Here is a 12,910-nt window from a genome sequence, read left to right as displayed (position 1 = left end):
GTGCCAATGGGACAATCATATTTCAATACTGTTCTAAAAAGAAAATCAGAAACTGTGCTTTTTCAGACATGGTAATGGTTTCATGTCCAACTTTGGCACTAATTGTCTGTGTGTGTGTGTGTGTGTGTGTGTGTGTGTGTGTGTGTGTGTGTGTGTGTGTGTGTGTATTCAGGCATTTGAAGTATGTGTCCCTGTCAGTGGTGGGCGTGGCAGCTCCAAAAAAATCACTTACACCAACCCCTACACCAGGGGCCGCACATTCCTGCTGCGCTGCGACCATCCGGACCTGCTCCAGTTCAAAGAGGATAAATTCCAGGTGAGATAAGACAAGAAGTCATGCAGTTCTCTTACTTTCATTAAGTGTAAAATCAATACCTTAATTAACACCTCGACCTAAAGCAAACTGTCCTCCTTGAACAAAAGCTTGTCTTTGTTGTTGAGGGAAATTAAATCCCGCATCAGTACAGGTAGTTTTATGCGATTGATGGTGCCTGGTGTTGTAACTACTCTGTAAATAATTAGTGTTAGCTGTAATGGAAAGTGCAACTGACCAATTTTAGGAATCCTTTTTCATCAGCTGTTTTTTAAATCCTGTTTAAAATAAAATAATGGAAATACAAACAAATACTTGCATAACTTTTGCCAAAACTAAAAGTCAATTTTAAAGGCATTTAAAATACTGCTACATTTAAAGTCTAACTATTAATGAATTAATTAATTAAAGTTAGAAATTTAACTTTCAGCATTTTCCATCATCTATCAGTTATCACTAAGACTCATACCATTGGTTGTAATACCTGAAATCTGATCTGTAGAGGAATTTCCTCCACTGACATTAATGTAATGGGTGTGTAGAAATCTCAGAAGTGATGTTCACAACTAAAGGTAACTTGACAAGTCATGCTGCAGGCTTTTTTGGGCTATTGTGCCTACTTTCACTTTTTCATACCACATCTATATGTAAAAAAATTGAATTGAAAAATTGCAATTGAAATTATTTTGTGATAATAAGTTCTTTTTGAGTATTCACCAGTATCTAATACTGTTATTCCCATAATATATTCCAATCATGCAACAGAACAAATTATTTGTTATCTGTGAGAAGTCTTTTCACTGACTGAAAGTCAGTTTGATGCGTCTCAGGGCTTTTTGTGGCTATGATAAGTTGCTTTTGTTAAATAGTTTTATATTCTCCCCTCGTCTCTTCACAGAGACACCACAAACTTTTCAGTTTGTGAAACCCCTTTCCCACTGGACAAAAAATCTATTAACACCCACTAACTGTTTGTCTTTCGTGGGAAATGTTGCAATCAACATTTATTCCCTGAACAAATGAATCTGCAGTACTCATGGCAGTGTTGAAGACATGACACTTGGGTGGACATGTTAATTTTCACCCCTTTTCTGGCACTACCATTGCTAACTTCTGCAACTCTTGGTCATCTCAGCCACAAAGTCCATACTTCTTGTCTAAGCAACACTTTAATATTGTTTCAAATTAGTCAGCACAAAGTTTGAAAGTTAGACTGAAAAAGTAGCCAATATAAAAAAAGAAGTAACCACTGTAGCATTTTCACTGGCCTCCATGCTGCTTTCCAATGTTTACTAACTTTTCTGTTTTCTGTTGTGTTTGTTATGTCAAACATAAAAAAAAAGCAACAAGGCATATGAATCTAGTGGTAATGTGAAGGTTAGTTTTTCACCTATTTTAGCATGTTTCCTTAGCGGTAACCTCTGGGGCTGAAAAATGAAACCAACACAGACGTGCCAAAATTGCAGTTTCCATTGCAGCAAAATCTATATTGGAAAACCTGCTGTAGAACAGTTATTACAATTAGGAAAGTGCAGCCACAAAGAAACTGTTGTGACATTGATCATAACTGTGGCACAGACATGTTTTCACCATGTCCACAATGAAGTCAATAATACAATACTAAACCTTATTGGAATTGTAGCTGAAGAAGAACAGGTTGCTCAAAGACTCATACAATATCTACACAGCCTGTAATAGTTTGAGCAGCAGCAGCAGCTTGAGTCCTCCATCTGTGTCCAAACAGGATGCGATCAGGAACAGTATTGAGTGTAGGTCACCTGTGTTTTGGCAGCGCCCAACACACAATCACTATAGTTACACATGAAAATGGAGGAAAATAGACTTTAGCAATGTGTCTGAAATGTGTAGACATGTCTTTCGTGTGGGTCTAGGTTCTGGTGGACATTTGAACAGTGAGAGAGTTACAGTATGATGGAGCTGTAGTGCAGCCAGAACATGAGGAGTTAGACATTTTAGTATTGGATTATTTCAACAATGTCATGCTCTGACATTTTCTCCTGCTATCAGCCTTAAAATCAGTTTTGGTGCACTCTCAGCTAAAATAATGAATTGGCTATGCTGCGACATCACTTACTATGCACCAACTTTGCAGCGGGACACTGTAAAAAGTTTTGACCATTAAACCAATTGTAAAAAACAAGTTTTGTGTCCTTTAGTGTTAACTCCAACACATAAGCAGAAACTTTTCTGACTTTTCTCAGCTCGACAGGTGAACAGAAGATATCAGTGATTCCTCATGTCGACTGTTCATTCCTCAGATGTTGGATAAGTGAATGATTTCCTTGTTTGCCTCCAGACCCAAACAGGAGGGACATAACAGTAATTACTGCTGTTATTTTATGGTTATGTTGTCTACCTCAGTGTCTCTAATAGCTCATTCACTCACACACAGACATAAAGCATCGGAGTCGCTGCCATCATTGCCTTTCATTCGCTGAGGTGTGATGAAATGGCAAAACAAATGGGAAACCAGCATTTTAAATTAGCAAATAAATGAATCAGACGCAAAGGGAGTCTGTTTCCACATAAACTATTTAAGAGTCTCGTTGCTGCTGTCCAGAAGACACTGCATCAATGAGACAGGAGAAGGTGGGCATAGTGAAAAACAGCCCATTGTTTTTTCCATCTTGTCAGCAAGGCGGCAGGTGTCTTATAAAGAATTTACTGTGCCTGCAGCATTAAGCAAATGTGGAGACACTTTTCTATTTTTTGACACAACTACCTTACCGTGATAAAACCAGCTGTCAGGAGGGAAAGCAAGGCGGAGATCAATACTTTGATGCTTTTGGGGAAGATTACTGCATAAATCCCCCAAATTGACCCATATATCTATTGCTGGCTATTACAGAAAATACTAGAAGACACTTCTGGTCTGATTGAATACTGGGAAATAGCAATGGGTGGGCCAGTTCTTTTCAAAGTTTCTGTTCCTTCGGGTTGATACATATACATGTATCAAACCTTCCGAGTTTTGAAACTTTCTTGCAAAACGTGTCAATTTTCCCATTACGCTCTGTTGTAGTACATGTACGTTCAAAGCCAACACGTCAAAAAAAGACCTGGTTAGGTTTAGGCAACAAAACCACTTGGTAAGGTTTAGGGAAGAACATCACGGTTTGGCTCAACACTCATCTTGGAAGCAAACAGCGGGCTGCCAGATGAAAGTCTGGGCTTTGTTGGGCCCGTCCACAACCCTTCCCATCCTCAATATTGGGACTTTTAAGCTCCTTATATTGCACTGTTACATTGTTAACTTGACACCATTCAGCAGCATATTATACGGCCGCAACACGTGCCGGCCTGCCAACCTGCGGCATATCATAACACCACAAAAGGTTCTGTCTGTCCATGTTTTACACTGACGCTGCCCAGCAGCAAGATGATAGACCACACAGTGGCTTATCATACCACCGCCAAAGATGGCTTTTGGTGTCTGTGTCTAAAACCTAAATCACTGACTGAAATTATGAATGAGAGCGGGCTAAATATTAATTTTCATGAAGTGATTCAGCATCCAGCTTGTATATAGGGATGCTATGTAAGCTCAGTAGCACATTACAGAAATGTTGCTGGCCAACAATCTGTTGATCTCTGCAAGTTGCAGATGTGATATCTGCAGCCTCTTGCTGCATTCATGTGATGTCGGAATAATCTGAAGAATGAGGTCCCAATCATATTTCATGGCTCACCTGACCCCTTTTACTTTCCTCTTCATTATCAACGTATTGGTTAAACACTTTGAACAATAAGTACGATAGAATTTAATACAGTTATTCTAAACACTGCAACTGTTGCTTGAGTTTCTACCTCTTCAATAAAATACAACACATCCTCTTTGTAGTATCCATCTTGTTTCCACATTACAACTTAAATTTCACGACTACATCAAAGTCAGAAGATTGGCCAACTGAGGAGCACATGAATGCACCATTGGCCTCGGCTGGTGGAGGTCTGGACTCCAGTCCGATTTAATCACTTCTCATTCACTCACTGTAGTAGGCAGTGTGAGAAGCACCCTAAAATAATAGCAAGTGGAAAACATTGGGGATCCATGAGCACTCTAGTGTTCGACAGGCTGACCCTGTACATACCAGACATTTGAAAGAGTGTTTTTAAAAAAGATTTGTTTGTTCATTTTTGTTCATCACTACAGGGGAAAACAGAACAAAGACCAAACAAAGGCTTTTCGCAGCCTTTGATCTCTGACAAGAAAAGCATTCAAACATTAAGCATTGTCTGCCTTTATATAGAGGAAAGAATAATCAAATTGCACTGTGTATAAGGAGACAGCAATTCAGCCAAAAACAATATGTGATGTCAAGGGGTTAGAACAATTAAGAACACAAGCCATTTGGGGTTTCCTCATGTAATAATTAATAACCCTCATTACAATAGGCAATGGAAACCCACAGTGAGGATACACAGTAACACTGTGTGGAAGCTTTTGCACTGTGTACAGGACATTTATTACACTGCAGTGTTTTAAAATCTGTCTTAAGGAAGGTATTTGTAGCTTCCTCTTGAAATGACAAGCCTTTTTTATGTTGTAAATTTCACACTGAGCACTGTGATTTCTTCAAAAGTTGATTTCTTTTTTGGCAGATCTGAACCTGCGAGAGGATATGTAGAAACCACTGTAAGTGATGTATCATATGGGTAAACTGGCGACCCTTATTGATTTTTTTTTCTCTCCAAAAGTCTGTTATGCAAATCAGGAAACCAAATCAAGAAATCAGCTATGTGATATAATTAAAGGAAGTGCAAGTTTGAAAAAGATGACTAAAATGTGATGCCAAAAATCAAAATCAAATCAAGTCATACAAATTTCAAGCATTCTTTCTACAAATTATAGAAAGTGAGCACAGGCAAAAAAGACGTTTCATTATTTTTTGAGGTAAAAGGTGCTTTGTTTCTTGTTGAACAGAAAAATATAATCAGATGAATATGTGTTGTGTTCACTGTGCTCAGATTGGCGGGGGAGAGAGTTACACCATTGGTCTGCGGTTCGCTCCCAGCCAGAGTCCAGGCTCAGTAGAGATCCTGGTCTACGTGAACAACCTGGAGGAGAAGACAGAGGAGACGTTCTGTGTGAAAGTCAGCTACTCATAACCTGGTGCTGTTTCAAACGGCGAGTACAAACTGTGCCCTGGAAATGTTGACTGATCTGTGTTTTGCAGCTATTTTCTGAGTGTGAAATGAACTCAAATGAGTCAGGAAGTTTTCTATTTCGTGTGAGTAATTTTGTATTAGATCATATTTAAGACTGAAATAAACTCTTTTTGTCGCATATGTTGTTTTCAGCCTTTTGCACAAGGTGCAGTGTTCTACACTGTAAGAATGAATGAGATTTTTTTGTGCTGGCTCGATGAGCTTCAATGAAAGAAGTGAGTCTCAAAAAGTCTCGAAAATCAAACCTATTGAATGCAAGACAAAAGGGTGTAGGTGCTCTCCTAAAAAGTTTTGAACACACACCCAAGCACATCACGTACTTTTACCCAACTGTACACCAAAGCAAAGAAGATACTGAACACAGCAGATCATTAAAAAAGTCTCAAAATGTGTTGGATTCATTAATCTAAAAGTAAGTTCATAATTGGTACTAAATGTAATGACAGCAGCAGAATCCCACATGCAGAGTGAGAAATATAAACTTATCCAGACCCCTTCACCCAACAAAAAAATAAATAAAATACATAAATAAATCATGTCTTATTTACATTTGGGCAAAATAATAATGAAAAAAGCCTTAAAAAGTCTTAAACCTAATTTTCCTTTAGCTGTAGAAACCTTGTCAACTTAAAAGTGCCTTTATGCATAAAATCAAAAATGAGGATGCAAGAAAGAAACAGAAATATGCAAAAGCAATTGAATGAATCTAACTTTTTTGTTTTGTAATGAGCAAAGCAGCACAAAAGCAGCAAATTGGAGGATTAATCTCAATCGTGAGCTGTCCCCTTTTTGAAATGTCCGGCAAACGTCTGACAGTTCATCCCCTAGCCATCCAGGTGGGCTGAGGGTGAAAGCAATAACATTTTATCGACTTTAATTACCCAGTAAACCCACTTGAATGCCACTTGATGGTTGAGTTTTAATCTAAGACAAGCCAGGGGTCTGCTCTCTGCGTCCCCTTGCCTACCAAACAACTTATCCTCATCACTGGTGTTATTAGAAACAGTGCCGTAATGAGGTATGACTTTCCAGCGAGGCACACATCTCTTCAGATCGCCCTCATTAACACCGGCACCCTCTAAAACTCTCCATCTTCTCCTTCCTGCTCGCTCCCCATCACTCTGCTGTGTGTCTCTCTGTCTCAGAGAGAGAGAGACAGAGAAGGCTGTGCACATTTTGTTATGTAACACACAGAGTTACACAATCCCCCCGCCACCCCCTCCCTCCTCGTTCTCTCTCTCTCATTAGAATGCAGGCTGCAAAATAAGCCTCAGCACAGCAGCAAAGGCTAATAAAAAGACGATAGCAACCACGCCGGCTGCACTTCATCTTTACCTTCACCAACATCTTGTTTGAAGCTGAAGTCTCATTGTGTTCTCCATTTTATGTTAATATGTTAACATCTTACAGAAATGCACTTTAAAGCTGATTTCACTTAATAATTTGTTCCCTATAGCCTTCTGCTCCGTCTACTCAAAGATGCTCTCTGCAGCTTTGAACATTGGACTTAAAGGATGGGTTTGGATTTTTTAAGTTAATCTTTATGCATTTCTTACATACCATGTGTAAGTCGAAAGAGTTAGTGGTTGCTGTAATTAGTGCTGTGACAGTATGGATTTTTTTTCTTCACGGCAATAGAAATGCAGCGCATCACCAAGGCTTACTGCCAATGCCCCAACCCCTAAACAGATCCAACACATTCTGCACTTGGTGAAAGTGGTAAATTTATGCTTGTTACATACATTGTGTCCTTTCAGAATATGCTTCAGTTTTTACAGAAAATGATCAGTTTATGCTCATTAAATGCATAGTCTCTTTTTAAAGTAAACTTAGAAAGTAGGTGAAAAACTTTAGGTTTAGGCAACAAAAGTAGGATTCCCACAACCATGGAAAAGGTCATGGATTTCTACAGTCTCATGTTTCAGGCCTTAAATAATGATGGAATAAGTGAAACCCTCAGAAGATTTTGTGAAAGTTGTGTGTGTAATGAAATTGTTACAGTAATCCTCTCTGGATAAATTTGCTGTTATGTAACATACATAATAGCAGTTTTATTTTCTCTATTTGTTGACATAATGTACTGTAGCTCTAATATGCATCTGTGTGAGATTTTTTTTTCTATGTACATTTCTTCACTTTTGTCCCTGCGTTCCGTCACTTCTTGCATGTATGCCAGCTAGCTGGAATTATGGTTTGAATCTTATATGTTTGAAAAAAGTCGAGCAAGAGGGGCAAAAGAAAAAAAGGTTCTTGAAAAGTCATAGAAAAGTTCTGAAACTTTGTCCGTGAAAATGTGTGGGAACCCTGTATATCACATGACACATGTCATTAGCTTCATACGCTACACAAACACAAGCACACTATGTAGTTATTAGAATAATGTTTGGTTTTACATGAGCCCCAAACAATGGTTTGCTCAGTGAAAGTCCAGAGTTTCCCAAACTAGGGCAGTTGTTTGTAGCATTAAAAATGCTGATGCCTGGTGCATCTAATATCAGTGCTAAAGGGTGCCTCAGTGCGTCTGTATCTGATGCTCAGGGCCACAGACCAAGCATTGGTTTTTGACAAGATGGGAGTGAGACGGGGATGACAAATCCAAGATGGGGGTAGTGATTTGGAAATCTGGATCCCGGTAATGCTAAAATCTTGTATTAGCCTCAACTGAACTCTTGGATGCATTTTTTTTTGAACAAGGAGGTTTAATTTTAAAAGACACTGTATGAATGTAACAAGCAGAAAGTGACACATCCAAAACTGACACTAGAGATGTACCTAGAGCAGCATAATTTGAAGCATATGGCCACTGAACAAGCGTCAGTATTTGAGTTTGCAGTTAGAACATGCTTGCAGATCATGTGAATGTATCGAGATAGACTTCAAATATCAGAGCGTTTCCCCTAAATGCTAAGTTTTCTTTCGCAGCTTGCTCCCTTTATCCATTGGGGTGGAGATTTTGAACAGCCGTCATGTTTCCATGCTACACTACCTGTGCGTGTGGAACATTTTCCTGCTGCCATCCGTCCCCAATTTGACCAAAATAACCCACGGCATCTCCAGTAGGCATTGGATGTTTTCTGCAGCAGCTCTACTTTGTGATTCACTGTAGGCTGATGAGGCATGCATGTTTTGCGTGCATTTTCAAAACTCGCATCCTGGTCTGAGCAGCAACCTTCAGTGTGAGCTGCACGGTTGCTCTCTCAGTGAGGGGCAGAGCAGCACTGACACCTTATTAGCGCTGCCAGTGCAGTTGTTGTCGGTTCCTCCTGAAGGAGCACAGACACCCGCCACAACAGCTCACACTGTCTGCTCACCTTGTTAGTGTGGTTAGACGGCTGCTGTCTAGCTGCCCAGCGGAGAGGCTGCCTTGATTTTTGACTGGGTGGGAGGGTACCTGTTATTGCCCTGATCTGGAGAAAACCCGGCCACTGGTGCATGTCTCTGTGTGTTTGTGTGGCGGTATGTAGGTGTCTGGCCTGAGCCATGTGAGTGGGTGCATGTCTATGAGAGAAGAGAGCGACGCAGGTATCAAAGAGCTTTGTAACGGGAGGAATATGCAACCTAGCAACCAGCCCTCCTCCTCATGTATACCGCTGGCCTGGATCAGCACTCGTACAGTAGAGAGAGCACAGATTATGTGTATTCTTGTTCACTTGAAGATCATAAACCACTAAACACAGACTGCACACATATATTACTTCAGGAGGTGTTTTTTTTTTTTTTTTTTTTTTTTTTTTAGAATTTACAGAAAAATCTAACTAAATGAATAAATAAGAGCAACAACAAAATCAAAGCTTATCTTGCCAGCTCCTAATCAGTTTCACAGCTGATGTCAAAGGCAAAACACCTGCTTTGGCATCGTTTACTGGGGGTGTGGCTCGAAATGCAACATGCAACATTTCACCCACAGGTTTGAAAACTGTGATCTTTGAAAGCAGCACGGCAAATCAGAAGTCTTGTGTGGATTTTTAACCATGAAACAAGAAGAAGAAAGCAAAAGAAAAGAAAGGAGAGGTAAAGTTGCAGCTGCTGTCTTGTTTTATCTCGGGGAGGGAGGAGGTGGGGGCGCTGGGTCAGATTACAAGTGCAAGAATGAGCTCTTAACAAATTGAAATTCAAGTACCTCGTTACCCGTCTCAGCAGGACCTTCCCTCAGCCTTGACTGTTGAGCACAAAGGAAATGTGTTTGTCTGAGGGAGCGTCCCTATTCCTCTCTCTGCAAACACACATCCAGTCTGAAGACACTTCTCAGCAGATGGCAGCCTTTTACACATACAGCACATTCGCACTGTTGTTCTCACCAATCTCCCTTTCCTCTAAAACAGCAGAGAATACAAAAAGTGGTAAACTCTGGCTTTTAATTTGAAATTATCACGAGGCAAAAATAAACCAGCCTGTATAGCCCTTATTAATTCTAAGAAAATCTTTCTGTCAAGTTTTATTTCACATTTCCTCCTTAAATAGATCAACCTATACAGTGATGATACACTGAATTTCATTTAAAAATAGGCCAGGTTAAAAACGCCATTCCACAAATAAAATTGTGGGTAAAGCAGTTTCTCTCCTCTTTCCCTCTCTTCTCCCTTACTTTCTTTCTTTGCTCCTTGTGTTTGTTCAGTGTTGCTGCTTGTGACGACCCCTCCCACTCTGCCTGCCAGTTTCTCTTGCTCTGTTGCTTGTTTTGCAGATACTGGAGTTGGTTGGTAGGTCGAGCTGAGAGGGTCGTCTGCTCATACCTTGCCGCCTGGGCAGGTGGTAACACCGCTCCAACCTCCAAGTAGTTACAGGATCAGGTAAAACTTTTTCCGTATTTGTGTGGTTCCACGTTAAATTTTGTCGCGTAGCTCAAATAGATCTGGTGGTGTTCCCTTAAATGGCTGTGGATGCAACTAAGACTGTTGACAGCGACAGTCGGACAGGACAGGACATCATAAAGCTAACTTCTCAGTAGAGGACTGCATTAAGATTACATAATGTTAGTGTGAGCGGGCGGTTTAACTTGGGCTTGGGAGCAGGTGGTCAAAAAAAAATGTCAGTCCCAGTTTTTTTTTTTTTGAAGTGCAACAAAATAACAAGCGCTACTCCTTATTAGTGTGTTAAATGTTTGTTTTTTTGAGTCTCTTTGAATACCTTTCATTCAGGGTGCTCATGACAGCATGTGATTTTTGCTGGCCAGTCACGACCAAATTGGTGAAACCTAAGTTCACGTTATAGGCCTAACAATATAGCCTTTTGCTACTGTTGCAGCTGTAAAACAGTGGATAAGGTGTTTTATCTGATCAGTTTGGTCAAATAAGAATTGAAAATTTAAGAAGACCTGTACGACTGAATTATGTTATCCTCATTCCAGTTAGCATAGTGCTGAACTGAAAGTTAGCTGTCTAAGCAGAAGTCTCATGTGCATATGCCTGGCGCATTTTATGAAAGATAATAAAAGACGTAAATACCCCTGGCAACCGTGGTATGCTGAACATACAGTATGTAATCAGCCCTCACAGATGCATTTAAGTCTTTTTTGGGCCCCATGGCATCACATTACGGACCCAGGAGTTGTAATTTCACAGTTTGGCCATATGTCAAATTGGCTTCAGAGACAAACACTGTTCCTATAGGCTTGGTCCCATCATAAGACTTGTTTAAATTATTTTATGGAACCAGAAGTGACCATATTTGGACAAGAGGATGGAGCTTTGGAGGAACAAGACGCTGACTCAGAGACTGTGTTGATGTCTTGCAGACACCCTGTCACAAAATACCCCGTAATACCACGCGCAGTTGACATGAATGTTGAAATTAGTTATAGAGACTAGAACTGCTTTTTGTACCAGGCTGTAAACATGTTTATTTCTGCTTAAAGTTGGGCATTTTAACATGGGGGTCTATGATGATTAGGAGATTTTGGAGCCAGCCTCAAGTAACCATTTTAGGAACTAAAGTTTTTGGCATTTCCATGTTCAGTGCTACAGTTTTCAGCTCTGGAGGTTGCAGCTTGGTCTTATCCCACCTTTTTTCACTGAGCATGCTCTAAAGGCGATACACCCGTAAGGTTTCAACAACGCTGTAGTCTTTCCTCTAGCACTGCCCTGTGGACAAACATGTCAGTATATTGTTGGCTCATCCAGCACTATAGTATTGTGGGGTGTGTTGAACTGCCCCGCTAGCAGCCTCTCTTACTTTGGTTCATTTAGTCTGAAGATTGCAGAGGACAGACTTTTTTTTCCACAGTTGAGAAGTTGATGTTTCAACTGAAGTTGACTGCTCACTGAAAAGATGGGGGCTTAGGGTACATTCAGACCACTGAAATGTAAGAGGCTGTGTTGGTGTGGGCATGTTGCTACAGGGCCAGGATGAAAAAATGATATACAAACCAGTCCAAGCTTATTAAATACCACATAGTGGCTCAAACTCAACACAGCAGCCATTATTTTCCATTTGCCTAGATCAAAGGTTCCCAAGTGGTGTGTCACGGTCCAAAAGTGGGGCACAGGTATGAATTGACCACAAGTGACTTGTGAATATCACGTTTGTAAAAACTCACTTTATTTTGAATTACAATATATTTTTTGGCCCAGAGCTTTTATTTTGAAGTGCTATTTCTTTTTATTCTTGCAAAAAGCTTTTTTTACGGGGGAAAAGGGGTGGTTCTTAGTTAATGTGTTGTTTACATTTTATGAAATAAAATTGAAAATGTGTGGACTTTAAACTAATGACAAAATAGAAATCTGGAACAGTTTGGAACCTCTGATCTAGATACTAGCAATGTACCAAATTTGCAAGTTGCATGCACACTTGCATGCATGTGATTAACCTGACAAGTTTTTGCCAAATCATGCAGCATTTTCTTCTTTTTTGGACCTTTTTTGGCCGTACTGCCACACTTCCTTTAATTCAGCTCACTTCTGCAGAACTTTGCCAATGCAGTGGTCACATAGAAAAGAATATTATATTTTTTTTGGCTTTTTATTTTTGCCACAGTGCTTTTGTTGGTAGAAAGGGTCCTAACTGCTGTGTGTGTTCATAGGTTTGTCTCTGCAAACATCAGAGGTTTACACCAGAGGAAAACAAAAAACACTGCAGAGGCAGCAACTAGCCTCAAAAACCCTACAAACTTCACACACATACTTAGTGTATGTATTTATGGATCTTAAATGTACAATAAGTGTCCTCCTTATGCGCACCACTAAAGTCATCAGTGCTCATTGCTGCTAATTTATTATATAGCTGAGGATAAATGCCTAAGATAATGTTATGGTGGGCTTCAGGAGAAAGATCATCCTATAACTGGGTCAGTGGCTCATTAACGATAACAGCTACAAGCCAGTGACGTGTTCTAAGTGTCCTTGAACAGTTTGTGAACTCTATTTGCTCCCTCCCCGTTAATTACTCTGAATAGGAGTGTCAGCTAAATGC

The 12,910-nt window shown here is 40.0% G+C and overlaps 1 protein-coding gene across 1 annotated transcript in view; it reads left to right on the top strand.

Annotated features, from left to right (window-relative positions):
• Positions 1-5,527, top strand: part of nphp4 (nephronophthisis 4) — a 195,674-nt gene extending 190,147 nt beyond the window's left edge. The window contains exons 28-29 of the mRNA XM_042491381.1: positions 173-316; positions 5,303-5,527. Coding sequence (XP_042347315.1) covers positions 173-316; positions 5,303-5,443 — 285 coding nt within the window. The 3' untranslated portion in view covers positions 5,444-5,527. The remainder of the gene's footprint in view (positions 1-172; positions 317-5,302) is intronic.
• Positions 5,528-12,910: the final 7,383 nt, after the last annotated feature.

The sequence above is a fragment of the Plectropomus leopardus genome, chromosome 8 (assembly GCF_008729295.1).
Source record: "Plectropomus leopardus isolate mb chromosome 8, YSFRI_Pleo_2.0, whole genome shotgun sequence".
Classification (NCBI taxonomy): Eukaryota; Metazoa; Chordata; class Actinopteri; order Perciformes; family Serranidae; genus Plectropomus; species Plectropomus leopardus.
Note: the sequence above shows the minus strand (reverse complement) of the source record. Positions and strands in the feature narration are given on the sequence as shown.